The 25,444-nt window shown below is 46.6% G+C and overlaps 2 protein-coding genes across 2 annotated transcripts in view; one reads left to right on the forward strand and one right to left on the reverse strand.

Annotated features, from left to right (window-relative positions):
* Positions 1-25,444, reverse strand: part of PI4KA (phosphatidylinositol 4-kinase alpha) — an 84,590-nt gene that overhangs the window by 32,873 nt on the left and 26,273 nt on the right. Inside the window, exons 12-19 of the mRNA XM_084867819.1 lie at positions 25,188-25,288; positions 24,441-24,570; positions 22,806-22,938; positions 21,776-21,871; positions 21,252-21,435; positions 19,115-19,218; positions 16,962-17,130; positions 15,835-15,885 (exon numbers count right to left, since the gene is read on the reverse strand). Coding sequence (XP_084723945.1) covers positions 15,835-15,885; positions 16,962-17,130; positions 19,115-19,218; positions 21,252-21,435; positions 21,776-21,871; positions 22,806-22,938; positions 24,441-24,570; positions 25,188-25,288 — 968 coding nt within the window. The remainder of the gene's footprint in view (positions 1-15,834; positions 15,886-16,961; positions 17,131-19,114; positions 19,219-21,251; positions 21,436-21,775; positions 21,872-22,805; positions 22,939-24,440; positions 24,571-25,187; positions 25,289-25,444) is intronic.
* SERPIND1 (serpin family D member 1) lies at positions 322-10,882 on the forward strand. Its single transcript, XM_084867841.1, has 5 exons — positions 322-392; positions 3,485-4,380; positions 7,768-8,041; positions 9,791-9,935; positions 10,604-10,882. Exons 1-5 carry the CDS (start codon positions 343-345, stop codon positions 10,793-10,795), a joined length of 1,557 nt encoding a protein of 518 aa, XP_084723967.1. The 5' UTR covers positions 322-342; the 3' UTR covers positions 10,796-10,882.

Below are 25,444 nucleotides of genomic sequence, written 5' to 3' on the forward strand. Positions count from 1 at the left end.
ATTCATAGTTAGAAGGCAGACAAGTGACCTTTACTTTCATGGAAGCAGTACAGCTACCAGCCCTGAAGTAACCCAGTCCCCGAGGTCTGAAAAGCATCTCTATGGTGGCTTCGGCAAGACTGCTCCATCAGCCCATCGACACAGTGAATGTCATGCCTTCAAAATGCCAGCGACACCGGAACTAAAGTCGAGGAGTCAGAAGGCACTCAGGAGTAACCCAAAGACACGGCGGAGGGGTATGTGCTGACAAAGCGGGTTGAGTGGTGTTTGATTTGGGACATATTTACTTTGGAAGATATGCAACAACAGCCCAGCACCAAAGTTCACTTAGAAATTGTGCTGATGACCTTGGCTGATTTCATCTCTGAAACACACTTCACAGAAGCACAGAGGTGAGTTTGTTTCTAACATTTCTGCTCATTATAAATTCTCATTGGTGGGTAGAGATGGGCAACTGGTGCATTTCTCTATCAAACTACAAATTCAAAAGCTTTCTATACTATCACAGAAATGTTTTTATTTGTTCATCTGCCTATTATAAAAAATGTTCAGTTCCATTATTGGGGCAATTAATGAAATTAAAAACAGGAGTTAAGAGTAAGAAAAGATTATACCTATGTTATTTGCATTGGATAACTGTACTGTGATGATGTATAAGAACATCCTTGTTCTCAGGCATTTCCCCCTGGAACATTAGAATTAAAAGTTAGAGCCGAAACCGGTTTGGCTCAGTGGTAGAGCGTCGGTCTGCGGACTGGGGGGTCCTGGGTTCGATTCCAGTCAGGGGCATGTACATTGGTTGCGGGCACATCCCCGGTGGGGGATGTGCAGGAGGCAGCTGGTCGATGTTTCTCTCTCATCGACGTTTCTAGCTCTCTATCTCTCTCCCTTCCTCTCTGTAAAAAAAAAATCAATAAAATATATTTAAAAAAAAAAGTTAGAGAGTCACAATATAAGGGACTTACTCTCAAATGGCTCAGATAAAAAAAGGTATATGAGTGTGCCTGTGTGTACACACACAGATACACAGACATATAACATGGAGAGAGAAGAAGAGAGTAACAAAACCACTATTCCAAAATATGAAATCTGGAGAAGGGTACACAGGTGTTTTGCTCTATGCTGTTATTTGAATTTTTCTGGACGTTTAAAGTTATTTCAAAATTGAAGGTTTTTTTTTAAAAAACTTCAGGCAGTTACTTCTCTCCCGTTATATCTGCCCTGTTAGGGCCTGGAGATAGCAGGCACGAGGAACAAGGGTGTCCCAGCGTTAGGTGCTGACGTGTAACCAGAAATAATGCTTCTCTTCAGAGATAGTGATCTGGATTTAAACATAACCTAGTGAGCGTTTTAAAGTGTCTTATATAATCCTTGTTATACTAAATGGCAAAACAACAGGAAGATTTACCTTTCAGATCCTTAGCTTCAATCCTTAGGAAATATCAGATATACTTTCTCCTTCCTCTGATAAGGGAATATTGAAAACTACTTTTGGCTTTTCATCGTATAATACAGGAACAGGGTATAAGAAAGCTTCTGAATATATTATCTGAACACAGGATAAGAACATGAATGTTTTCACCTCTGCCTCCCCATCTGGTCTCACATTTCTTTCCTTGAACTTTTATTTAGTCAAGTTGGGTTTATTTTATTTTATTTTATTTTATTTTATTTTATTACCTATTTTTATCTGAGAAGGGTACTTTTTAGTGCAGCCTAGTAAGGAGACTTCCACCACGTCACTTACTTCTTCTCTAACTGTTAGAAATGCATTACCCTCAATACCTATGCCCAATTCTATACGGAAACTGGGCCCAGCTCTGTTTGCAGCCACACACATTAGAAACCGTTTCACTGCAGCTTCAGCTAGATGCCTGGGGATGGGGAGGGGTTGTATGAAAAAAAACAACAGAGATTTTCAAAGCACAAGACTTACTAGTACGATTTTCCCTCCCCAAAACACGCAATTCAAAAGCCTCTCGGTTGCAAGTACAACAAAGGCTGAGCTGGTGATTTTAACAGGACTGTAGGGGAAGACACAAGGAGGGAGAGACTAAGAAGGGCAGGGAAACCAGTCCTGGTGACGTAGGGCAAACAGGCAGAGCACTCCGCCATGAGGGGGTGGGAGGGTTCAACCAACTTGGTGCCAAGCTAGCTACAAGCACTCATAGGGACGTGAGCTCAGTATCCTGGTCTGTAAAAGGCTGTGAGGACGAAGTTAAATTACATAGACAGAGTCCCTTGTATACAGCCTGGCAACATCAACGTCAACAAACAGAACGTTTCAAGCAGGGTATCCATACCATTAGCCTCATCTTCAGGCCTAACAAGTCCAAGTGTTTACTTAACAGGAGCAGTGACTCTTATCTGGCCTCAACTGGAAGCAGGCATTCTGGTCCTCAAATATCTAACAGGAGATGGGACACACACAACAAACTTAAAAAGTCACAACTCCTGTTTCTGGGGTGATCAGAAGTTGGGATAATGCCGTATAGCACATGTGTCAAACACAAGGCCCGCGGGCCAAATCCAGCCCGCCAGGCCTTGCAATGTGGCCCGCACCGCGCTGTCATCACTGCACTCCGCTGTCAGTTTATGACATTGTCAGTTTATGACTGTTCAGTAAACCATTCGGCCCGCGATTTAGGCTGGATTTTAGATTTTGGCCCCTTCTCTGATTGAGTTCGACACCCCTACCGTATAGCATCACAACAATGTCACCGTCCTGACAAAATACAGAAGCAGCAAAGAATGGCTCATCTACCCAGGATGCGATTAATAACCCAGGAAGTGAGTAAGAGAAAGACAAAGCCATTTGGCAGTCAAAACTGATTTGGCAACCAAGCCAAATCCTTTCTTAGAACAGGCAGAAGAAGAGGAGATAGAGAGAGGCGTAGACAGGGTACAGACTAAAATTTATCTTCTTTTACTTAAAGGGACTGCCTCTTTTTAATCTCACTATATGCCTAGTGAGATTATTCCTAACTTCATGCTAGCAGCAGTTAAGTAAGATATACCATAGCTCCTCTTGACAACAGTGGGAGCCAACTGAACATACAAAGGAGAAAAACATTTCAGCCCACCAGTCACATTTCATGAGGCCTGGAGGGGGTGTGTTACAGACAAGTTCCAAATCTTCTGCAAACTAACCCTACATGAAAGTTGTGCGAAGATAGGAGACAGAGGTTAGCGAATGAATGAAAAAAAAATAACTCCTTATGGCTCTTGAGCCCCTAGGATTCTGCAAACCTTTAAAGAAGGGATTCTCACGGATCCTTCAGGCAGGTTTATGAAGTCCACATACAATGTTAGTATCTGTTTATCTTCACCAGATTCTCTTAAAGTTCATAATCCTAAAATGGCTAAAGACTGGCACTCCCAGGCATCTCCCAGGGTCAAAGCCGCCGGGTCTCCCACCTAAGCACTGCAGAGGTGGGGTGGGGTCTGCTGGGCTGGCTCTCACATGTCGTGTTTTCCCTCCCAGCTTTAGCTCTGCCAAAATGAGATGCCCGTTCCAACCCCTCGTTGTTTCTCTCATATTAATATCTGTGTGTGGCAACAATGGCCTGGCAGATCAGCCTGAGAAAGGAGGGGACGATTCTCAGTCTGTGGATCCCCGAGGGGGACAGGTAAACAGCAAAAACCTGAGCACGCCCCTTCTCGCCGATGACTTCCACAAGGAAAACACGGTCACCAATGACTGGATCACAGAGGGGGAGGAGGACGAGGATTATCTGGATCTGGAGAAGCTATTCAGTGAAGATGACGATTACATCGACATCATCGACGTGGTTTCACCGGCAGATCCAGGGGCCAGCGCTGGGAACATCCTCCAGCTCTTCCACGGCAAGAGCCGGATCCAGCGCCTTAACATCCTCAACGCTAAGTTCGCTTTCAACCTTTACCGAGCGCTGAGGGAGCAGGCCAGCCCTTCCGACAACATCTTCATAGCCCCTGTGGGCATTTCCACCGCCATGGGGATGCTTTCCTTGGGCCTCAAGGGGGAGACTCATGACCAAGTCCACTCAATTCTGCATTTTAAAGACTTTGTCAATGCCAGCAGCACGTATGAAATCATGACCATCCATAATCTCTTCCGTAAACTGACTCATCGCCTCTTTAGGAGGAATTTTGGGTACACGCTGCGGTCTGTCAATGACCTTTACATCCAGAAGCAATTTCCGATCCTGAATGACTTCAAGACTCAAGTAAAGGAATACTACTTTGCCGAGGCCCAAGAAGCGGACTTCTCAGACCCCGCCTTCATATCAAAAACCAACAACCACATTCTGAAACTCACCAAGGGCCTCATCAAAGATGCTCTGGAGAATATAGACCCAGCCACTGAGATGATGATTTTAAACTGCATCTACTTTAAAGGTAAGAAGCGGCTTATGTTTCTCAAAGCAAAGTCGCAACATATTCTTAGTACACATGCAGGTGGACTGAATGCCAGAACTATATTCTAGCTCTGATTTATCCAGGAAACCAAGACACAAGGTCAGTTCACAGAGATAGGCAAGATCATGATGAGGTGACAGGAGGAGCTGACACTTGAGCCCTCGCGTGTTTTTATACTCACTGAATCTTCACAACATTGTGGGGTTGGTACTATTATTGGCGTCCCCGTTTTACAGAGAGAGACATCAAAGTACAGAGAAATAAAATGACACTCCGAGTGCAAAGCTGGTAAGGGTCAGAGTCAAGGTCACCCCAGGAGGGCCATCTCCGGCACCTTGTTAAGTTGGAAAAAATAATACAAAAACCTTTTTAGTATTTGGCCAGTCTGGAGTTTTTTCATTTCCTTGCCCAATTTTCAGTAAGCAGGAAAATGGATGAGAGACTGAAGTGAAAACTGTTCAGCTTGAATAACTGACATGAACACCTACAACTCTTTTTGGGACACTCTGCACTAATGGGCAGGTGTAAGGGCGAATAAACTATTATTTTTAGAGCAACTACTCTGGGCCAGACACCAAAACACTTTGTTTTTTTTATTGATTTCAGAGAGGAAGGGAGAGGGAGAGATAGACAGAGACATCAATGATGAGAGAGAATCACTGATCGGCTGCCTCCTGCACGTGGAGATAGAACCATGACCTTCTGGTTCATAGGTCGATGCTCAACCACTCAGCAATGCCAGCCGGGCCCAAAGCACTTTTTAAAGAGGCTACCCTCCCCCCTCACTATACACACACAGGACCCCCGGGGTCCTAGAAATAAATGGCACAGGTTTGTAAAATCCAGGCCTCTCTGTAAAATGCCCTCACTGGGACCTGAACAAGAAACCTCCACTTCACAAGCCTAGAGGGCTGGAGGGCAGAGACAGGAACGAGCCAGCATCACAACTGGTCTCTGTGACAGAAACCACTTTCCTTTCTGACACCAAGAATTAGCGGGCACCAGCCTGAGAGGCAAAGGACGAAGGCCCTCTCCTGGCTGCTGCTACAGAGCCAGCGCCCCTCAACAGGCCAATACAATGCTCTGTGTTTATGCCACAACCTCCCAACAGTTGTGCCAGGCAGGCATTCTGCTAGAAGGGCAAGGGGGGGGGGGCTGAGGAAGCCAAGCCCACAGGAATGAGCTGGACCCCTGGGCTTCCCCACAGAAGTCAGGCACAGCACTGCCCTCGTGGTGGGTGGGACCAAAGGCTGAGTTCTAACAGGCTGGTGACAGACACACACGCTGTACAGGTATCCCCACCTTTTTGGAAGTGACCACTTTCGCTTTTACGAAAGAACTACATCAGTACAGCAATAGCTTTTTCTGTAAAAGCAAACATCCTCTTCAGATTTCTTTCAGGTAAGGAATACAGGTTCTCTTCACTTGACATCACTTTGGCTTGAACAAGGTTTCAAGCACTGCTTTCCTTTTGGAGAGTGGGGGGAAGCATATATATATATATATATATATATATATATATATAATATATATGTGAACACAGACATATATCTTTGTTACTGGCTAGCAGCTTCAGAAGTGAGCAAATTGCAGTCACCACCCCTTATTTGTGTGGCTGTGGGTAAGTCACTCACCATCTCTGTGACATGGTTTCCTCACCTGGACCACAGAGATAACCCTATTCTGACAGGACTGGGAGCAGCACTGCAAGAAGACAGTGATGCCACACTTGAGCCCAGAATGTTAGGAAGTCCAATGAACTCGGATGAGTAAAACTGTAGGTGTCAGTATAATATAGTAAGTATGTATAATATTACTTAACTTCTATAAGCAATTAAATTCTGTTGAGGAAAGCCTTTAGAACAAACAGGCCAGTGCAAGCATCTGTGCACCAAAGCCCTCAGTCCTACAAGTCTGTGGGCTACCTCTGGGCCCCAAGAGCCTCTGCATGGGGCTGGCGTGGTGCTGAGCAGGCAGACACACAGCAGCAAGCCATCCGACTGGAAAGGGGCTGGAGAAACAGCTAAGATGGCCAGTTTCTAATATCTTGAACTCAGTAAGCAGTGTCCCCAAAAGTGTAAAAGTGGCAAATACATGTGCTTCTTTTTGCCATCATATTGAAACTTCAGTCACTTAATTTAATCCTGGGAGTCAGAGGGAAGAAATGCTAGGAACACCCAGTCTTTCATGGATGCTTATTAAAGGAGAAGAAAGTCTAAAAGAGTAATTTTAATCTCTAGCCCCCAAATTTGTTACTATTTTTATTTTAATTTCAAATGTTACAACCACTTTGTAAAGCACAGTAAAACAGAGATTCGGCCTTAACAGGAAGTCAAAAGGGAAGAATCCCAGGAGACCCGTGACAGCTCCAGCAGAAAGAATAGTGTGGTTGTCACAACCTGGGACGCAGGGGAAGCACTCCGGCATCTGGGAAAGGTTTCAGAAGTTAGGCCAGGGATGTCACTAAGCATCCGGCAATGCACAGGACAGCTGCCCGGCACAGAGAACTGCCCGTGTCAATGGTGCTGCAACTCCGGGGCAGAGGCCGGCTCAGGGAGGAGGAAACAGCTACAATCAGAAGCAGGTGGTGTAAACCTCCTGCAAAGGAGCCTCTTGCTTATCTCATTCAGCTCTTTTATCCACCAGCTGGACACCTAAAAGTGGTTCCGTTATGGGCCTGTTTCCTCATTTGTAAAATGGGGCTACTAACAAAAAGCACCCACCTACAGGAAAGGTGCTTAAAAGAATGCCTTACATCACCAATTCTCATCTGTCAAGCACCCATCATTACTAGTTACCAGCATCTTAGAACTAAATCAGTCATGTACTCCTTCTTGGATACAGAACGCTGTGTCCAAATCTAAAGTGACGATCTTGATGGCAGCATCACCAATGAGTCTTGCTAGTTCTTACAGAACAGCAGAGTGTGAGGGATAAAGCCATCAAAACAGATCTGCCATGAGCTAAAAGCTACTTATTTTACAAATGGAAAAGGAGAGCTCAGGCACGTTAGGTGTCTTGCTAGGGTCTACAACTAGTTAGTGTCAGAATCTAAACCAGAATCTACTCCAATCTACTTTTCCTCCCCCATTAGCATGCTTCCTAAAAGTATGTTAGCGCTCTGACCTTAGAATCCTCTAAAACTGTGGTTCTCAAAGTGTGGTCAGCAGACCAGAAGCATCAGCATCTCACCTGGGAACATGTGAGAAATGCCAGTTCTTGGCCCAAACCAGACTTTTGGGATCAGAAACTCTGGGGGTGGGACCTGCAGTCCAAACAAGCCCCCGGGGCTTCTGACGCATGCTTACATGTGAGGACCACTGCTCTAAAGGGACATTTTCATGAAAGCTCCGTTTCTGTTGATAGGATCCTGGGTGAATAAATTCCCAACGGAACTGACCCACAACCACAACTTCAGGCTGAACGAGCGAGAGGTGGTCAAGGTCCCCATGATGCAGACCAAGGGGAGCTTCCTGGCGACAAACGACCAGGAGCTGGACTGCGACGTCCTGCAGCTGGAGTACGTGGGCGGCATCAGCATGCTGGTTGTGGTCCCGCACAAGCTGTCTGGAATGAACACCCTCGAGACACAGCTGACGCCCCAGGTGGTGGAGAGATGGCAAAAAAGCATGACCAACAGGTACTTCAGGTTGAGTGTTTGACCTTTTAATTTCCAGGATCCTAGCCCAGGAATACTAGTACTTTGATCATTTTAAGAAAAATGGAAAAGTATGCATGAACATCTAAGAACTGCCACACTGGGCCACTCGACTAATTCGGCCCAAATTTCTTGCTCGGTGAGAGGTAATCAGAGCATCTGTGAGAAACACATCTGCTCTCCATAACGACAAGTGACTCACACCCAGCTTGGAAATAATCCTGGCTCTGCCATGTACTTGCTTTATGGCTTTGAGCCCTGGCTTTGTCATCTGCAAAAGCAGTATGATCCCATAACTGCCTGGGGACACGGGGGGAAATAAGTAGAAAAGCAATGTCCCTCACAGTGCCCAGAACTCTCCTCCTTCCCCGACCCAAGAAATCCTTAAGTCCTCTTAACTCATTAAGAACACGTCTTTCCTGATTTTCCTTTATTATTATTTATTGCTCCATAGTCAAAACTACAGGTTACTAAGATTATTATCGGATCATGGCAGAAAATGAAGAAGTGACATTTCTGTTTCACTGGATACTAGGCCTATATTAAGAAGTGAATCTGGTGTGGTTCTCCTTTTGAGACAAGAATACAAAGAAATGTAATAAACTAAAAAGCAGGCTCTTAGAAGAAGGAAGGTATTTGCCCAGGCAGCCAATTAGCCTTCAAGCCCTGACAATTTCTCCTTAAAAAATGTCCCTTCTGCACTTGCCTCCTTCTTAACCACCTTCTACCCTGAGCCTATAGAGGCCTAAGCAACCACCTGTTTCCATTCCTCAGTCTACCCCAGCATTGGCCGCCAGAAGAGCATTCTCACAACACCATCTCCATCTGCCTCTCTTCATAAACTCTGTGGATCCCCAATCACACGATCCAGACCAGCTTCCAGGCCTGGCCCGCAGACACAGCCCCATCTAGCCTGCTTACTCCCATGTCCTCCTCTCTCCCCTCCCATTGGGCCTGGTGCCCCCTTGCACCCCAGCTAGACCACAGCCTCACACTCCCTCCAGGCCTTTGTTCACACAGTGAGGTCCCCACAACTCAAGCAGTGGGCAACCTTCTAGGCACAGGAATACCCCTCCTCCACAACCCTCGTGGATGGCTCCAGTAGTTAGATCTGTTCTAGCTGATCAGACATGAACATACCATCTTTCTGTTTTCACTGCTTCACATGAGAGTCTTGGCTTGCTAAAAGGAAAGCAAGCTCTTGAGAAGGGGAATAGCATTGGACTTCTCTTGATCCCTGTGAGGGCTGGATCTGGCTCCAAAGGCACTATCATTGCTGTTAACCCAGTTGAGGACTGAATGAATTGAGGCGAAAGGACTAAGAATGCTCAGCACTGCTGGTATATACATGTATAACAGGTTCTATTTTAAGCACACTGACCTTAATTAATACAATAAGAAATGGCTGAAATTAGGGACCAAACAATAATTTTAGACATCTCTCCAACCATAAACCAGCAGCAGTTCTGCTGCTGACCTGGAAGACAGGCCATGAACCCACAGTACTGAGGAAATGGCCACTCAGCAGCAACCAGGCCTCAGTCTTCGGTCACTGGGATTACAGTGAGATGGTCTTTCCAGAATCCTCAGGTGACAGTACCAGGATATGATTTTAACAAGTGCTGTGTCAATGCTGTGGTAAATGCACCACTCTGGGTGCATGTAAAGAAGAAACATGACTCTTTCAACTTGTGGCTCATAAAACTCGGCCCCCTTTTACTCTCTGCCCAGAACTCGAGAGGTGCTCTTGCCCAAATTCAAGCTGGAGAAGAACTACAACCTGGTGGAGGCCCTGCAGTCCATGGGGATCACGGGCCTGTTTGATAAGAGCAGCAACATGACAGGAATCTCGGACCACAGGATCGCCATCGACCTGGTAACCTCTCCTCTCCGCCCTCCGCACCCAGCTCCAGGGTCTCCCCCAGCAGAGGCTCCTCCCGCCCCGCCCTGATTGCACATGTTGGGGAAGCTGGGTCTGCCCTCCCTGAGCCTGCCAGACCCTGAATGGGTAGGAGGGCCTGTCTCAGGAAGCAGCCTGGGGCTGAGCCCAGTTCCTGCTGACACCAGAGAGAGAGCAGGTGTGTGCTCCACTCTGTGAAATAGCTAATCCCAGGCGAATCATGAAAGACCCGTTAAATACATGCAGAGACCCTGCACTATGAACTTAACACACCAGTGACAGGCATCCCATAGAAAGGAAAACACCAGTCCAAACCCGTGCAGTCCAGGCCCAATCCTTCTCCCAGTGCCCCAGAGTGTAAATCTGGCTCACAGACTGCTCATACTGTGACCACCGGAAAGAATGATTCTGAAGCTAGAGTTTATAGATAAGTGTTGTTCAAACAACATGGCCTCTAAGCACGATGACCATATCTGATGGGTGGTTAGAAAGCATTTCAAAGGTCATTCTAACCAGCTGTGGTCTGTGCCTTGCATACGGTATTTCAACCTAGTCCCCGAATAAGATGCAACTCCGCCATATCTTCTATCCCTCTGTGTGCCAACTGGCAGAATCTGACAACTTCCCTTTCCATTTTGAAACAGTTCAAGCACCAAGGCACCATCATGGTGAACGAGGAGGGCACCCAAGCTGCTGCTGTTACGGCGGTGGGGTTCATGCCGCTGACAACCCAAGTCCGCTTCAATGTCGACCGCCCCTTCCTGTTCCTCGTCTATGAGCACCGCACCAGCTGCCTGCTCTTCATGGGGAAAGTTGCCAACCCCACCAAGTCTTAAAGGTAGAGGCCTGGCTGTCTCGAGCTTTGGCGGCACTCTGTAGTTCTGCTTTCATTGTAACAATGAGAACAGAGATGTTCAGCATCATGACTCTGTGGTTTATACTACTATTCTGAAGCCGAGAAACATATGAGAGAAGAAATTTACCAACAATGAGAGCCTTGCTGGGATTAATTCTGCATAGTGAACAGTGCCGTCAGTTCATAGAATAATGTACCTGTGGCATGTCAGCTTTTACCTAGAGGGTGTCAGCAGCATACAGAGCAGCTTTCCTCCCACCTCCTCATGGCCTCCCTGGCACTTCCTTCCCTTGTGGTCCCCATCCTTGCACACCTGGTTCTATTACTCAAAGCCTATCTCAACCAGGGCTCCTCATCTAAACACAGAACACAAAAAAGAGCGGCATGACTAACTTCTCACCTTTCTCAAGGAAGGTGCCCAGGTGGCACCATCCCCGATGCCAGGAGAGAAGCCACCTCATGTTCAAGGAGTGCCCTTAATTCTAGCAAAGGCCCAACCTTCCAAACTGATGCTGTCATCTGTACTCCTGCTGTCACCTCACTGCTGCCCAGAGGACAGTAGGTACACATGGCCCTGCCTTCTACCTTAGAGATAAATATCACCACTTTCACTGTGTATCTCTGTGTTAATTCTAATTTCTGAAGCTCAAATAACAAAACAAAACAAAAAAAGGCTAAATTCACAATAGCTGACGTCCCCAGAAATGACAGAGGTTTAGAAAAAGTAACTTGAGTTTTCCACAGTGACTCACGTGCAGGCAAGGTCTCGGGTGAGTTTTGCTAAGTCCTGGGAGGCCAGCCTTTATGTGGGCCACACATTTCGGCTTTCATCCCTGGACGCAGCGAGACCCTCAGATGTGCGCCTGTCTGGTTTGATAAAGCAGGCGACAACTGGGGAATAAACTTCTGGATCCTTCGCTCCCTGGGTAAGCCAAAGGGAGAGAGAGCATGGCAGCTTTGTGCGTACGGCTGTGCGACTGTGACCCTGGCGGGAGAGGCCTTCTCTCTCTCTGCAGAGGAGAAAGATCTGGTTCAGCAGGGCACCAACACCTGCCAAGATGCTGCTGCAGAGAGTGGTGCGGCCAGGGTTCAAGTGTAGGTTGGCCTGACTCCAGGGTCACATGTGGAATCTTGTCACATAGGGCAATTGTCACATTGACCCAGTGAGGCCAATACCAGTCATGGGGGCAGCGAGAGAGAACCTAGTGCTCCCCAACCTTGGGAGCACTGTGATGGGTATGCCCTGCCCCTAGTGCTCCCCAACCTTGGGGGCACTGTGATGGGTACGCCCTGCGTTATCTCACACCCACCCTGACGGGTTCACACAGAACAAACAACTAAAGCTCATTGAGGTCAAAATGACCTGCCTCAGGCCTGAATGCAAACCCAGGCCCTGCTTTCCCTGCTAATCCTCTCTGCCTGCTCCCTTCCCAACTTCCCGCACCAGGGCCTGCCTCTGACTCCACCATCTACTGACAAGTACAGGGCTGAGACCAAATCTTTCCTTGTCATATCCTCTTGATCGCTAGGTGAAACGTGAGGTTGCGCCTTGAATTCCTCCTCCAATTTGCTTCTACACCGTTCTCTGGCGCTTGATGTACATTTCTCATCCTGCTGCTGGTTCCTCCTGCTCCCCCTATTCCTAAATTTAGCTGCCTCAATAAGCTCTGCCTTTAGCCCTTTGTCACATCTGTCCTACGCAGAAAGGCAACCGCCTCACTTTTAATTTGGCTGCCCCACCTCTGCTGGAGCCAGCGCAGGCTCCTCTATGACTTTACATCCACACGGGCCAACGCCCATCACTCTGCATGCTTTTCAATCATTTACATCCACTCAAAATGCCCCTGGACCCCCTCTGTCAGAAACTAGCTGACCCATGTTTCAAGGCAGTGGTGTACTAGTTCAGAACACAGACTCTGGGCCATGCTGCCTGGGTTTGAATCTTGGCCCTGACATTTAGTAGTTGTAGAACTTGGAAGCCTCAGTTTCCCCATCTATAAAGCGGGGATAATAATAGTACCTACCTTACAAGCTGTTGTGAGGATGGCGTTAATGCCTGGAAAGGGTTTAGATCTCTGCTTAGAGTTTAACAAGAGCTAGGTAAGAACTTCCTGTTACAATCTTCATCCGAGACAGTGTTTAGCCCAGGGGTTCCTAACAGGGGGGGCCTTGGCTGGGTTTCTCCCACTTCACTTCCTGAGGTCAAATCTAACCCTTGTGAACAGAGGCATTTCTATGGAGGGAGAGGGCACAGCTTTCAAATGGGGTCCATGATCTAAAAATTGTTAGTCTATAAACCTCATTTTACAGGCACTGAGAAAATAAGTAACATGCTACTAGTGGCATAGGTCAATTAGCTTGAAGTGAAGGGCATAAATGTTTTTCAAGCAGGAGGCACATGTTATTAAATCACTACTTCATGACAATGGAGCAATCAGGACTCCAGAAGAAACTTTCAAAATGCTCAATCAATTAGCCCGGTTGGCTTGGCTCAGTGGTTGCGCATCAACCATTGAACCAGGAGGTCACGGTTCAATTCTGAGTCAGGGCACATGTCTGGATTGCAGGCTCGATCCCCAGTGGGGGGTGTGCAGGAAGCAGCGGATCAATGATTATCTCTCTTCATTGATATTTCTCTCTCTCTCCCCCTCTTCCCTCTTCTCTGAAATCAATAAAAATGTATATATTTAAAAATACTCAATTAACTAATGAGCCAGGCACCAAGAGAAGCAAGTTAGTGATATTTCTGAAGAAATATTATTCATAACGTTGCAGAACAAAGATCACCAAACCTAAGCAGAAAGGAGCCTGGGAGATTAGAAGACCCAGCCTCCAGTGACTCCGTCCAGGGTCCCAAGGTCACTGATAAGTAAGTGAACAGCTGCATTAGGAGTGACACAGAGACTTCCAGCCCCAACCAAACCCACTGACACGGCCACTGAACAATGCAATTCAAGACACTGTCATCAAAAGATCCAAAACGGAGTATCTTTTTCTTAAAAGGAAAAAAAGAACAACCACAAAACATTAAAAAAAAAAAAAACCAAAAAAAAACCAAAAAAAACTTTGGAAATTAGTTATCCTAGAAGGTCCAAGGGGTAACGACAAAGCAAATTCGAGAGTCCATGATCTCTGTGCTCTCTGTTGAGCAACAGAATCAAATATTTGTTTCCTTCCCATAATATAACCATTAACTACAATTCTTATTCTATTCACATAGAAGGTCACTGCAGCAGAGGAAACGAGTATTTTAAGTAAGTTCTAGCCTGTCATTGCTAACACCTATGCTTACCCGGACCCGGCCAGGATTTTAGGGGGGTCATCTCACTTTTTTGTGGAGAAGCTGAGATGCTCACTCAGGATCCCACATGCAGGACCAGTGGTTCAACCTTGGCCCTGTGACTCCAAAACCAACCTCACCAGTTATCGCTCCCAAAGTGCTAATCCTCTAGGTTTCTGATAGGCGAAACATGTTTAAAACTTCCCAGGCATATGGGTCGTAGAATTCTGGCGCACACCAATGCGATTCTCACCTCCAGCATGCCCCCGTTTGCCAAAACCTGCTCTTCTGTGGATAGGTTCCCCCTCCTTTGATCTTGTTGTGTGGTGTCCATCCTTCTCCCCTCCAACAGGCCAAGAGAGTGCCATGGACTTTCTACCTCTCCCTCCAGGTCAAACAAAGGCCCATGTGCAATGACACTTCCCAAACACAACTGTGCTACGAGCCAATATTAAGTATAAAGTAAAAAAAAAAAAAACTATGTTTTTAAAAATTAACCAGTGAGGCTGTTGATGGAAAATACGATGGCAGAAGAGTTCCAGTAATCCTTATCTCTCAAAGGGCTGTGGGAGAATACCTGATCGCAGGTATGAAGGTGGTAAGGATCCCAAAGGAACGTGAAAAGTCATCGCGGTACAGGCCCAAACCCCTTGTCTCCTCAAGCACACCGAGGATGTCCTGACATAGACATGGCAGGGGAACAAGTGACTCTACTTCCCCTCCTGAATCATCCACTTACGGGAGGGAGGGACAAGGAGAAAAGGACAGGCAGAAGGAAGGGGAACTGCAAGCAGAATGTTCCACAAAACGCAATGTGTCATCTTAAGAGTGAAGAATAATATCCAGTCAGTTACTATTTTTCATCCCTCTTGGCCACTAAAACTACCTCCTAAAGGTCCCCAGATTCAGAATGATGGGCATTCAGATGGTAGGAAGTACAGAAAGCGCTGGGCAGAGATCAGGAGAGGTCTCCTGCCTGCCTGACCTCTATGCCCGAGTCACTATAGCCGCTCAGAGGTCAAGGAAGGGACGAACATGTAAGTGTTCAACACTCAACTACTAGGGCTGAGGTGGGAAGAAGCTAGAAGGTAGAAGCAAGGGCTTAACTAGAAGGCGGGTTAAAATACTAGAATACAGGCCTAGGTTAGAACTGGTAGTTGGGAATGAATGACAAAGGGAAAAATTACTTTTATAGATCATTTGAGAAGAAGTGGCTGCTGGTTGAGACAGGAAAAGATGGGACAGGGGCTCTGTACCAGACAGTGCCATGGTAGGGGAGAGGGCCTGTAGTACCTTGACTGCCCACCACAATGGTGATAGGCCCACTGTGTCAACAATGCGCACCAGAGGACACTGAGAGCTACAGCAACAAGGCTGGGCACTAACCAGTGGCCTAAGGCCTCCCTTTGCAGGGAAGGAGTTGGAAGCAGGTGCCCACCACAGAAGGATGTGAGATACAGGAAAACCCAGAGTCAGACCATGGACCTAGGAGCCACGCAAGAGAGAACTGAAGTGGCTTCCTTGGTCAACCTGCTGAGGATGGTCGAGTGGGGCTTAGAGAAAGGCAGTAAGGGTGTGACCACTATGGCTCATACCTATGGTAGTGGTCCAGTCACATCTACCGAATCACTGCACCTCAAAACAGCATTTTCTAAAGGAATTTGCTATGTGTCACCCTGTAACACTCAGAACAATAGCACATTATCTAGAGTTTGAAACCAATTAAAATGAATACTTACCACAGCTATTACAGGAATGAGTACACCCAAGTTCCCTGCGCTGCTAGAAGCCTAGAAAAGAACAGAATAAAGTCAATGATAAGCATATGTTTATTAAATAAATGAAAAGACACAGTGTTGTATAAAGCTGGAATTCCTTAATCTAAGAGAAGTGATGAGTAGTATACACAGCGAGAGAGATGTATAAAAATGCTCATCCAGCATAATTTTATTTATTTTATTTATTTTAAAATATATTTTATTGATTTTTTAGAGAGGAAGAGAGAGGGATAGAGAGTTAGAAACATCGATGAGAGAGACTCATCGACCAGCTGCCTCCTGCACACCCCCCACTGGGGATGTGCCCGCAACCAAGGTACATGCCCTTGACCGGAATCGAACCTGGGACCTTTTAGTCCCCAGGCCGACGCTCTATCCATTGAGCCAAACCGGTTTCGGCTCATCCAGCATAATTTTAATAGTGAAACAACTTAAATGTCAAACAGTAGAATGGTTAAACCATAGCACCTCTACATAATTAAATACCACACAGCTATGAAAAAGACAACTTCCTGAAAAATATTTACCTTGGAAAGTGCCCCAAAAATTGTTAAATGCAAAAAAAAAAATCAAAAAAAAATCAGCATATAAGAATATACTATGAATAAGTAGCAACTCAAAGGAGAGGTGCTGTGGTAAGAGGCTTAACCTGCCTCATCCTCTCCATTCTGTCTCTGAGGGTGGGAGATCTGACATTTGACTGTCCCCATAGATAGGTCTCCCTTGGACAGCCTGCGATTAGGCCAAATCTGGCCCTTCTCCTACCGTCACCGTGTTCTGATGACAGCCTCTGCCCCCTGGCTCCTTGCACTTCATCAGAGGTGTAAGGAGGGAGATGGGGTGGGGGTGATAAGCCACCTTATCACCCTGGACTGGGGGACACAGCTGCCATGAGCTGGATGCTGTTCAACAAGGAAGCCACCCTCTTCCCTGACCCCTGCCAGCACCTCCAAGAAGGAGCCTCGCCCCCTTTGTTCCTGACTACATCAGCTGTGTTTAACACAGAAAGCAGCGTAGTTCAACCAAGATGGAGCCTGAAGATTCAGCCTTGGGCAGCAGGGCAACCCGATGGCAGTCCTCCTCCCTACCTTCAGGGCGGGCCCCTTCTCGCTGGCCCTCTCGCTGGCACGCTTTCCCTCCAGCCCCAGCTGCACAAACAGCTCCAGCAGGTTCATGAGCAGCTCATCCACAAGGTGCTCGTCCTGGATGTTGGCCGCGATGTTAGCCAGGGCGTTGATTACCGCCAGGGAGCAGTGCCTGGGGAGGGGGAGAGAAATGTCAGCCACCACCAGGCAGGGAGCCCCTTCCCCCCAACACCCCAGCCTGGTGCCTATGAAGAAAGAAGCCCTCCAGAGGAGATGCACACACCCATTTGTGAACAATGGCCCCTGACGGGAAGTCGGTTGCTGCAGAAATGACTGTGACCTCTCTCCTGACGGGTATTAAGGGTCTCAGGGACTCTTTTAAGTTCCAAGAATCTACTTGCTGGGGGCTTGGGAAGGTCTCAGAACAATTCCCTCTGAGTATCAAGGGCCTACTACATAATTAAAAATGAAAGTACTTCCAGATATTTCCTGGATGACCCTCTTTCCCTCTCAAATTATAGAGAGCCTTGATTCGTCACTATCACCCCTAAAACTTTTGTCTGATGATCAGCTTCTTCCCAAAACTGCCTCCGCCTTGGGGCTGATGTTAGTACTGGCTCACATCAGATACTTAGGAAGTGCTGGGACAACCTGCCACAGGATCACACATGCCCACCCACATAAACTCCAGATATAAAGCTGACATGCCCCCTCAACCAGAGGCTGTGAACCAGTCAGGCCTGCCAGGCTTCTGTGGCACTGGGGGCAGCCAGACCCTGCCATTCCTATGCTGTGTGACCCTAGGGGAGCAGCTAACATCTTTGGGCCTCAGTATCTTCCTGAGTAAAACAAGGATAATGCCCTTCTCCCAGAGTGCAGGAGGAATTAACACTCTACATGAAGCACTGAGCACACCGTCTGGCCTCCATCATCTCAGGAAGAGAACAAATCGCTTTTGGTGGCAATATCAGAAAAGGCTCTATGGAAGAAGAGGGAACTTGAGCCAGAAGTTGAAAAGCTGGTAGGCATGGGAACACAGACGGGCCAAGAGCAGCAAGACAGATGTGAGAGTCAGAGGAAAACGGAGCGAAGACAGGGTGGGGAAGGAGGCACAGGAGTCACTTTCAGAGCAAGGAGGCAATGTGGGAGAGTGTTTTGGTCTGTGAGTCAGTTTCATTGCAGAGATCAGAACGGATAGACTTAGAAGGGAGGGGAGGGGAGCTGGCCGCCTCCCCAAACCCCTCCACAGGCTGTTCTACTAGCCTGGGCCTGTGATGGTGGCAGTAAGAAGGCAAAGAAATAATAATGCCGAGAGCTGGCATTTACTGACAGCTTTCACATATACAATCTCAACCACCCACCCATGAATGAGGAAGCTGAGGCACATAGCCACATTCCTGCCCACTGAGTTGGATGGGAGAACAGAAATGCCAACAAAAGGGCAATATCTCTTCCTCCCTGCCCCAAGCTTCTGTCTTCCTGACTTAACTTCCTTCTTCTCCTCTCTTTCCGTGACCTGAAAAACATGAGATCCTCCAAACACAGAAAAGCATGCCTCCGTCCTTAAGACATTCCCAGTAAGGGCACTGGACAAAGAAACATTTCTCAGTCTTCCAGGGAAAACTGGCCAGACTTTAACAAATTTCAACATTCGAGGATATAAAATGCCATTCCCTTCGACTCTCCAAATTCTACCTCTCTGAATCTGTCCTGAGGAAAGCATGAGATGCTCACAGATATGTAGCTATTATGGTATTCAATGCAGCATTTACCAGCAGAAAAACTGGAAAACTATCTAATATCCATACTAGGGACTGGTTAGATAAGTCAGTGCTGCAATATGAGGCCGTACTACACAGCCATTAAAGACAACATGCAGAGGAATGCTTATGGCATGGCTGATGTGTTGCTACATTAAATAGAAATAGGGTGGGCACTCTGAGCTGCCTGCAGTGGGGGAAGGCAATGAGCATTGAGCTCACTTAGCTCCAGGTGGTGGGCATATGGGGTTCTTATTTCTCACCTTGTGTATGCACTGATCTGTAGCATATTTTCTTCAGTAGGAAAAAAAGGTTATTTAAAAGACAAATCTCATATTTTTAAAAGGAGTTAAGTACTGTTGTGATCTAAAGCAACAAGGAAGTCTAAAGAATTACCGATAACCATGGTCCTTGTAATCTTTAGTGGCCGAGTACACGACAGAACTGGCCTTCACGCTGATCTGCTGGAAGAGGTTCCACACTTCCTGATAAATGTATTGCTGGAAGAGAGCAAGGGACACAATTGTCATGACTAATCCCTTGGGACACAGAAAAGGCTCCTCTATTGTCATTCAGAGGGAAAGCTCCTGAAACATGGAACATAAAGCCCTAAGACCATCCAGAGCATCCATTCCAAAACTTTCAGCAAACTTCAAATTAAAAGCTAAAAAGGAAACAGCTTCAATTTAAATCCTGTAATTAACATCAACAAGGAATTAATCTAAATTTCTGTTTTCCCCAGAATTTACAAAACCATTACACTAGTCTTTTCTTTTTTATTTATTTATTATCACTAGAGGTCTGGTGCATAAATTCATGCACACTGAAATTAATTAGAAGAAATATTTTACTATCGCTATTTGCCCTTTCTCTATAATAGAACTGTCAACCAAATTCACAATCCACAATGACAGATCAAAACACATGCGTGTGATTGGTGCAAGAGCTTTATATGTATTGCATATACATGAGTCAATTTAGCTATATATATATATATATATATATATATATATATATAATAAACTTACTTAATTAGATCTACTTTCTGATTTAGCTAAATTTTTTTTGGCCCAGTGAAGCACCCAAACTTCTCTTTCAGGTAATTGTCAGCAACACAGCAGTAAATATCAATATGAAGGAGATTACTATTGTAGATCATGCAGGGAGGACAAAGAGTAAAATATCTAACTGCAGCAATGTTTGACTATGTTCTGTGCAGTGAGAAAACCTGCAAGCATTTTCAAGGTCCACCCTTTCTTATTTCTTTTCAGTTGGATCAAGTTTCTAAGCTTTCTAAATCTCCATTTTCTGCCGAAACTGGTTTGGCTCAGAGGATAGAGTGTCAGCCTGCGGACTGAGAGGTCCCGGGTTCGATTCCGGTCAAGGGCATGTACATTGGTTTTGGGCACATCCCCGGTACGGGGGTGTGCAGGAGGCAGCTGGTCGATGTTCCTCTCTCACCAATGTCTCTAGCTCTCTATCCCTCTCTCTTCCTCTCTGTAAAAAATCAACAAAATATATATATTTTAAAAAGATTATAGTTTAAAAATTTTTTTTAAATAAATAAATAAATCTCCGTTTTCCGGCTAATGAAAAGAAAGTAGGATTCCACCAAGTCTCCTATCTACTTACTCCATAACTAATGTGAGGATCAAATGAGATGAGGCACGGGAAAACGCTTCACAGGCATTTGGTTAAAGTGTGAAATGTTTGCACCTGGCTATAAAGCAAGTTGTATTCTTGGGCTGAAGAAACTGCAAGGAGGCTAGTCTTCTCTAGGGAGAGGAAGCTGGGCACTGCTATGTGACATCATTACCAGGCGCCCACAGCCACCATTTCTGGATTAGGCGATGGTCCACATTTTTCGCCAAAAGGTGTCGGCAGCTTCAGCTGCGATTTGGTGGGCTGTTGCTCTGGGTGATGGCAGGGCCTACGTCCCACTTGGGGGAAGCCAAGTGTTGCTTTGTGAGTGCTAGGTCCGTGGTGTCATTTCTTTGTAAATGGCCAGTGCGTATCACGGCAGTGCCTGTGTTGAGCATCTGCCCCTGGTGGTCAGTGCATGTCACAGCAACCAGTCAGACGGTTGGACACTTAGCATATTAGTCTTTTATATATAGATTTTTTTTATTCTTACCCAAGGATATTTTTCCATTGATTTTTTAGAGAGAGTGGAAGAGAGAGGGAAGGACAGAGAGAAATATCAATGTGAGAGAAACACATCGATTGGTTGCCTCCTGCACATGCCTGGTTCTGGGTCTGGGAGGAGCTTGCAACCAAGGTACGTGCCCTTGACCAGAATCAAACCCGGGACCCTTCAGTCCACAGACTGACACTCTACCCACTGAGCCAAACCAGCTAGGGTTATTCTCTTCTTTAAAAAAAACAAAAAAACCCTCACTATTCAGTCTTAAGACAGTTGTGGGCTTTTACCTCATCTGCAGGGTAAATTTAATCTGTATTTTTTACATTCCTGATAGTCAAAGGAGTTAATGAAGCTTTCTCAGGGTTAGTGGGTGGTTGGGGCCTTCCTTACATTTCCGGTGATAACCAGGCAGCCCAGCTGGTCGATGATAAGCACGTCGAGGGGCGAGGGGGGTTGGCAGAATTTCTGCTGCAAGATCTGCAGGATTGGCTCCATGACCTTTGGGGTGTCCCTCAGGGCCACTGCGATGTGTCCCAAGGCTCGAATGGTGTGGTCGGGAATCAAGTGAGCGTCCCTGTGGGAGGGAAGAATAGAAGCGCCTTGGAAACAGTGAAATAAAACCTGGAAGCTGGATGTGGATGTCAGCATCATCACAGTCTTTCAGATGAAGTGACAGCCTGAGACCCTTAACCACCAGCAGAAACCCAAAGTCCTGAGTACCAGGTGGGAAGACAGAGATGTTTCTCTACTCCCACATACTGGTCCGGAACAGACATCACCAGGTGGGTTTCTTCTGAAATCGTGGAACAAAATGCACAATCCCTGTTGTGCAGGAAAGAAGCACAGACGGGCACAATGCCAGCTACCCCCTTGTGCCCCAAGAGATTAACCGGCAGCCCTGAGATGGGACGTACTTGTCACTCTCCTGAGAGATGTAGAGGCGGTTGGAGAGGCTGGCCAGGAAGGCCTCCACGATCACTGCATCCACCGTCAAGCCAGCTTTCAGGCACCTGAACAGCAAGGAAACCCCCCACAGCATTAGGCATCACAACCACTAGATAAATGTTTTGTTTTGTTTTAGCTTTTCCTTTCTCAGGTTTACAAAGCTTAAAAAATTGCTCTGAACAATTCCCCCCAGAAATCTGAATGAAAGTCATTACACAGATTGAATTCAAAGACCTGCTACAGATTTTGCTCACTTTATAAAAATATCTCAATCGGAAATAGTACCTTCATTATTTTGCCCAGAACAGTTTCTTTCACAATGTCATGTTCACCCTAATTCTTGTACTGTTTCTTCACGGAAGTCATTGTAACTGACTCAAAAGACAGATGGTCCTGCCCTGGCTGGTATGGCTCAGGAAGTTGGTTGAAATGTTATCCCATACACACCAAAAGGTTGAGGGTTCGATTCTCATTCAGGGCACATACCCAGGTTGCACATTTAAATTCTGGTTGGGGTGTGGTCAGGGTGCATATGGGAGGCAACCAATCAATGTTTCTCACATCAATGTTTCTCTCTCTTTCTCCCTCTCCCTTCTTCCCTAAAAACCAATAAAAACATATCCTCAGGTAACATTAAAAAAAAAAAAAAAAGGTGGTCCCAAGATAGCTGAGGGAATATTGAGCATCGACCTAGAAACTAGGAGGTCATGGTTCAATTCCCAGTTAGGGCACATGCCTGGGTTGTGGGTTTGATCCCTAGTGAGAGGCTTGCAGGAGGCAGCCAATCAATGATTCTCTCTCATCATTCATGTTTCTATATATAGCTCTCTCTCACTCTCTTCCTTTCTGAAATCTATGAAAATATATTTGAAAATAAACAAAATTATATTGAATAGCTTTATAAAATTATAAACATTTCTTATTATATAGGAGTTTATTTTGTTTGAAACAGCCTTTTCTTTCTCCCTGGTCACTTGTCCCTCTGGCCCCGCCCCCTACCTGCAGATGTTGTCAATGGCAATGTCCCGGAGCTGCTCGTACATGGAGGGCTGGCTCTTCTTTCCTGGCGTGACGTTTAGGGTCGACTCGGAATGCTCGTTGGTTACACTGATTTTTATATCATTGCCAGCAACTAAATGTAAAAATTCAAGTAAGTTCCTGGTTAAGCCCATCACTTTCCACCCTCATGTCTGTAATTCAAAACCAAATAATACGCTAATTATTTTTAACTTACAATAGCAATCACTCTAAAGTAAGTCAGCCGAACATTTCAAAACAAAAGTGTCTAAGAACAGGAAGGATGAAATAAACATGTTTCAATCAAAAAAGGAATAGCACTCCCTAGCTGGTTTGGCTCAGTGGATACAGTGTTGGCCTGTGGACTGAAGGGTCCTGGGTTCGATTCTGGTCAAGGGCACATGCCTGAGTTTCGGGCTCAATCCCCAGTTGGAGGTGTGCAGGAGGCAGCAGATCAATGATTCTCTCTCATCATTAATGTTTCTATCTCTTTCCCTCTCTCCCTTCCTCTCTGAAATCAATTAAAAATATTTTTTAATTTAAAAAAAATCAAAAGGAAGAACACTTAGGTTGCAAAGTGATAAATACATAAAACAGTAACTTCTTAAGAAATGGTTCAACTTAGCCAGTGTTGCTCAGTGGTTAAGCATTGATTGGCCTATGAACCAGGAGGTCACAGTTCCATTCCCAGTCAGGGCACATGCCCAGGTTGTGGGCTTGATACCAGTAGGGGGTGTGCAGGAGGCACCCGATCAATGATCTCTCCCCCTCTCCCTTCCTCTCTGAAATCATAAAAATATATTTTAAAATAATAATGGTTCAAAAGGCCTGAGGAGCAGCACCCTTAGGCATCCACTAGAGCAGGGGTCCTCAAACTTTTTAAAGTGGGGGCCAGATCACGGTCCCTCAGAGAGCTGGAAGGCCGGACTATATGAACTACTAATTCCTACTGTAACACCTTGGCTGCGCTCACTGCCCAAAAAACCTGGCGGGCCGGATCAGACTCCTCTGCGGGCCGCATGTGGCCCGCGGGCCGTAGTTTGAAGACCCCTGCACTAGAGGGTTGTCTAGCTAACCTGCACAAGCTGATAAGGGTAAGGGCCTTATAGCCAGCGGGACCCCTCTTTGTTCTGGGCTGGGTGAGTCTTTCAAGTACTTGGATTTTGGGGCTCTGGGCCTATGACCTCATCTGTAGTCTGTAGACACATAATGCATTCCCTTGGGGCAAGGGGACTAGATGAATTGTGTATAGTTACTGGCCCAGTGTCTGGACATGACAAACTCACACTTCTGACAACCTCGATGAAAGAAGGGGCCAAAAAAAAAGTGGGACCAGAGAGGTGCCCACAGGGGTGGCAGGTGCTCATGACAGGGGGGGCAGAGGAGACAAAGGCCTGGAGCCCTGAGGGGGTTCTGTAGAGAAAGCCATAAGAAAAGGGAGGAGGAGGAGGAGGAGGAGGGAGGAGCCCATGTATAGGAAGACTGCACGGCCCAGCCACGAGCTCTCAGTCGCAGAACTGTGCTGGGCTCACAGTCACATGGTCCTTTTCTTGGTGCCTCAAGTGCACACGGGGGCTGCGGGCTGAAGACACGGCCTGGGGCGCAGCGTCCTCTCACCTGTGTGGTACTGACTGTGATACTTATAGAGCTTCACCAGCACGGGGGACGGGACGACCAGGAAGTCCCGCAGAGACGGCGTCACCGAGTGCACCACCACCGGGAACCGTTCACACAGGCGTCCCAGCCCCTGCAACACACCAGGACCTGTTACACGGGCATGTCCACCCTTCAAATACCCAAGTTTGAACAGAAACTTCCAAGGTCAAAGCTCCCAAGGGGCCACCCGGCCACGGGGCACAAAGACAGGGAAGGGAGATGGTCTGGCGGCTCCTCCATCGAGAAGGGGATATATTGTTCAAGTTTATTTCTTTTTGGAGCAAATTAGGGGAGAAAGGGTCTAAAACATGATTTGTAAACAAAGGCAGACATGGAGTCACTGGGGTTTCCAATAGGTTAAGAGTCTCGGCAGAACAGAGCTGGCACCGCGGGTGTTAGGAGACGTCCTCTCGTGAGGCCCTCTGGCAACATTGCCGCCTTCAGCTGTCAGCTTGAGAACGGCCTGGCTGGCAGATACAGGGCAGCTCCACAAAGAGGAACCCGCCGCTCCGGGACCCCACCCACAGACATCCCAGCACCCTGTCGGCAGCAGCCCCTGCTCAGTGGCGAACTATGTCACACAGGTTCTAGTTCAAGTTCCTACAGACACAGCCCAGACTCTGGTGCAAGTGTGCCAACCACAGCCCGAATGGCACAACAAGGCCCTATTGATGGGAGCTCAGCATCTCTAGCGCCTGGGAGACTGACCTGCAGACAGCAGATAAGCAAGGGCAAATGAGCAATGATGACTTTGCTGGACGTCTTGGACTGTAGCTTCTCAGACAGCTTGATGCAAAGACTTTCTGCACCTAAATTCAAACATCAGGGGAGGGCACAAACCATTAGCAGAGGGCCAACATTTACAAAATACTCAGTCAACAATGAATCATATAATTTCACTAAACCCCAGAGACACACTTTTTTGCAGGGTGTATTAATACTGAGAGGTTACGCCAGAAAGTGTT

The sequence above is a fragment of the Pipistrellus hanaki genome (genome assembly GCF_964339955.1).
Source record: "Pipistrellus hanaki genome assembly, chromosome: 19".
Classification (NCBI taxonomy): Eukaryota; Metazoa; Chordata; class Mammalia; order Chiroptera; family Vespertilionidae; genus Pipistrellus; species Pipistrellus hanaki.

Coding starts and splice junctions, on each gene's coding strand:
- SERPIND1 (XM_084867841.1), top strand. CDS start 343: ATGACCTTGGCTGATTTCATCTCTGAAACACACTTCACAGAAGCACAG. Junction 4,381..7,767: donor AAACTGCATCTACTTTAAAG/GTAAGAAGCGGC, acceptor TTCTGTTGATAG/GATCCTGGGTGAATAAATTC. Junction 8,042..9,790: donor CAAAAAAGCATGACCAACAG/GTACTTCAGGTT, acceptor CTCTCTGCCCAG/AACTCGAGAGGTGCTCTTGC.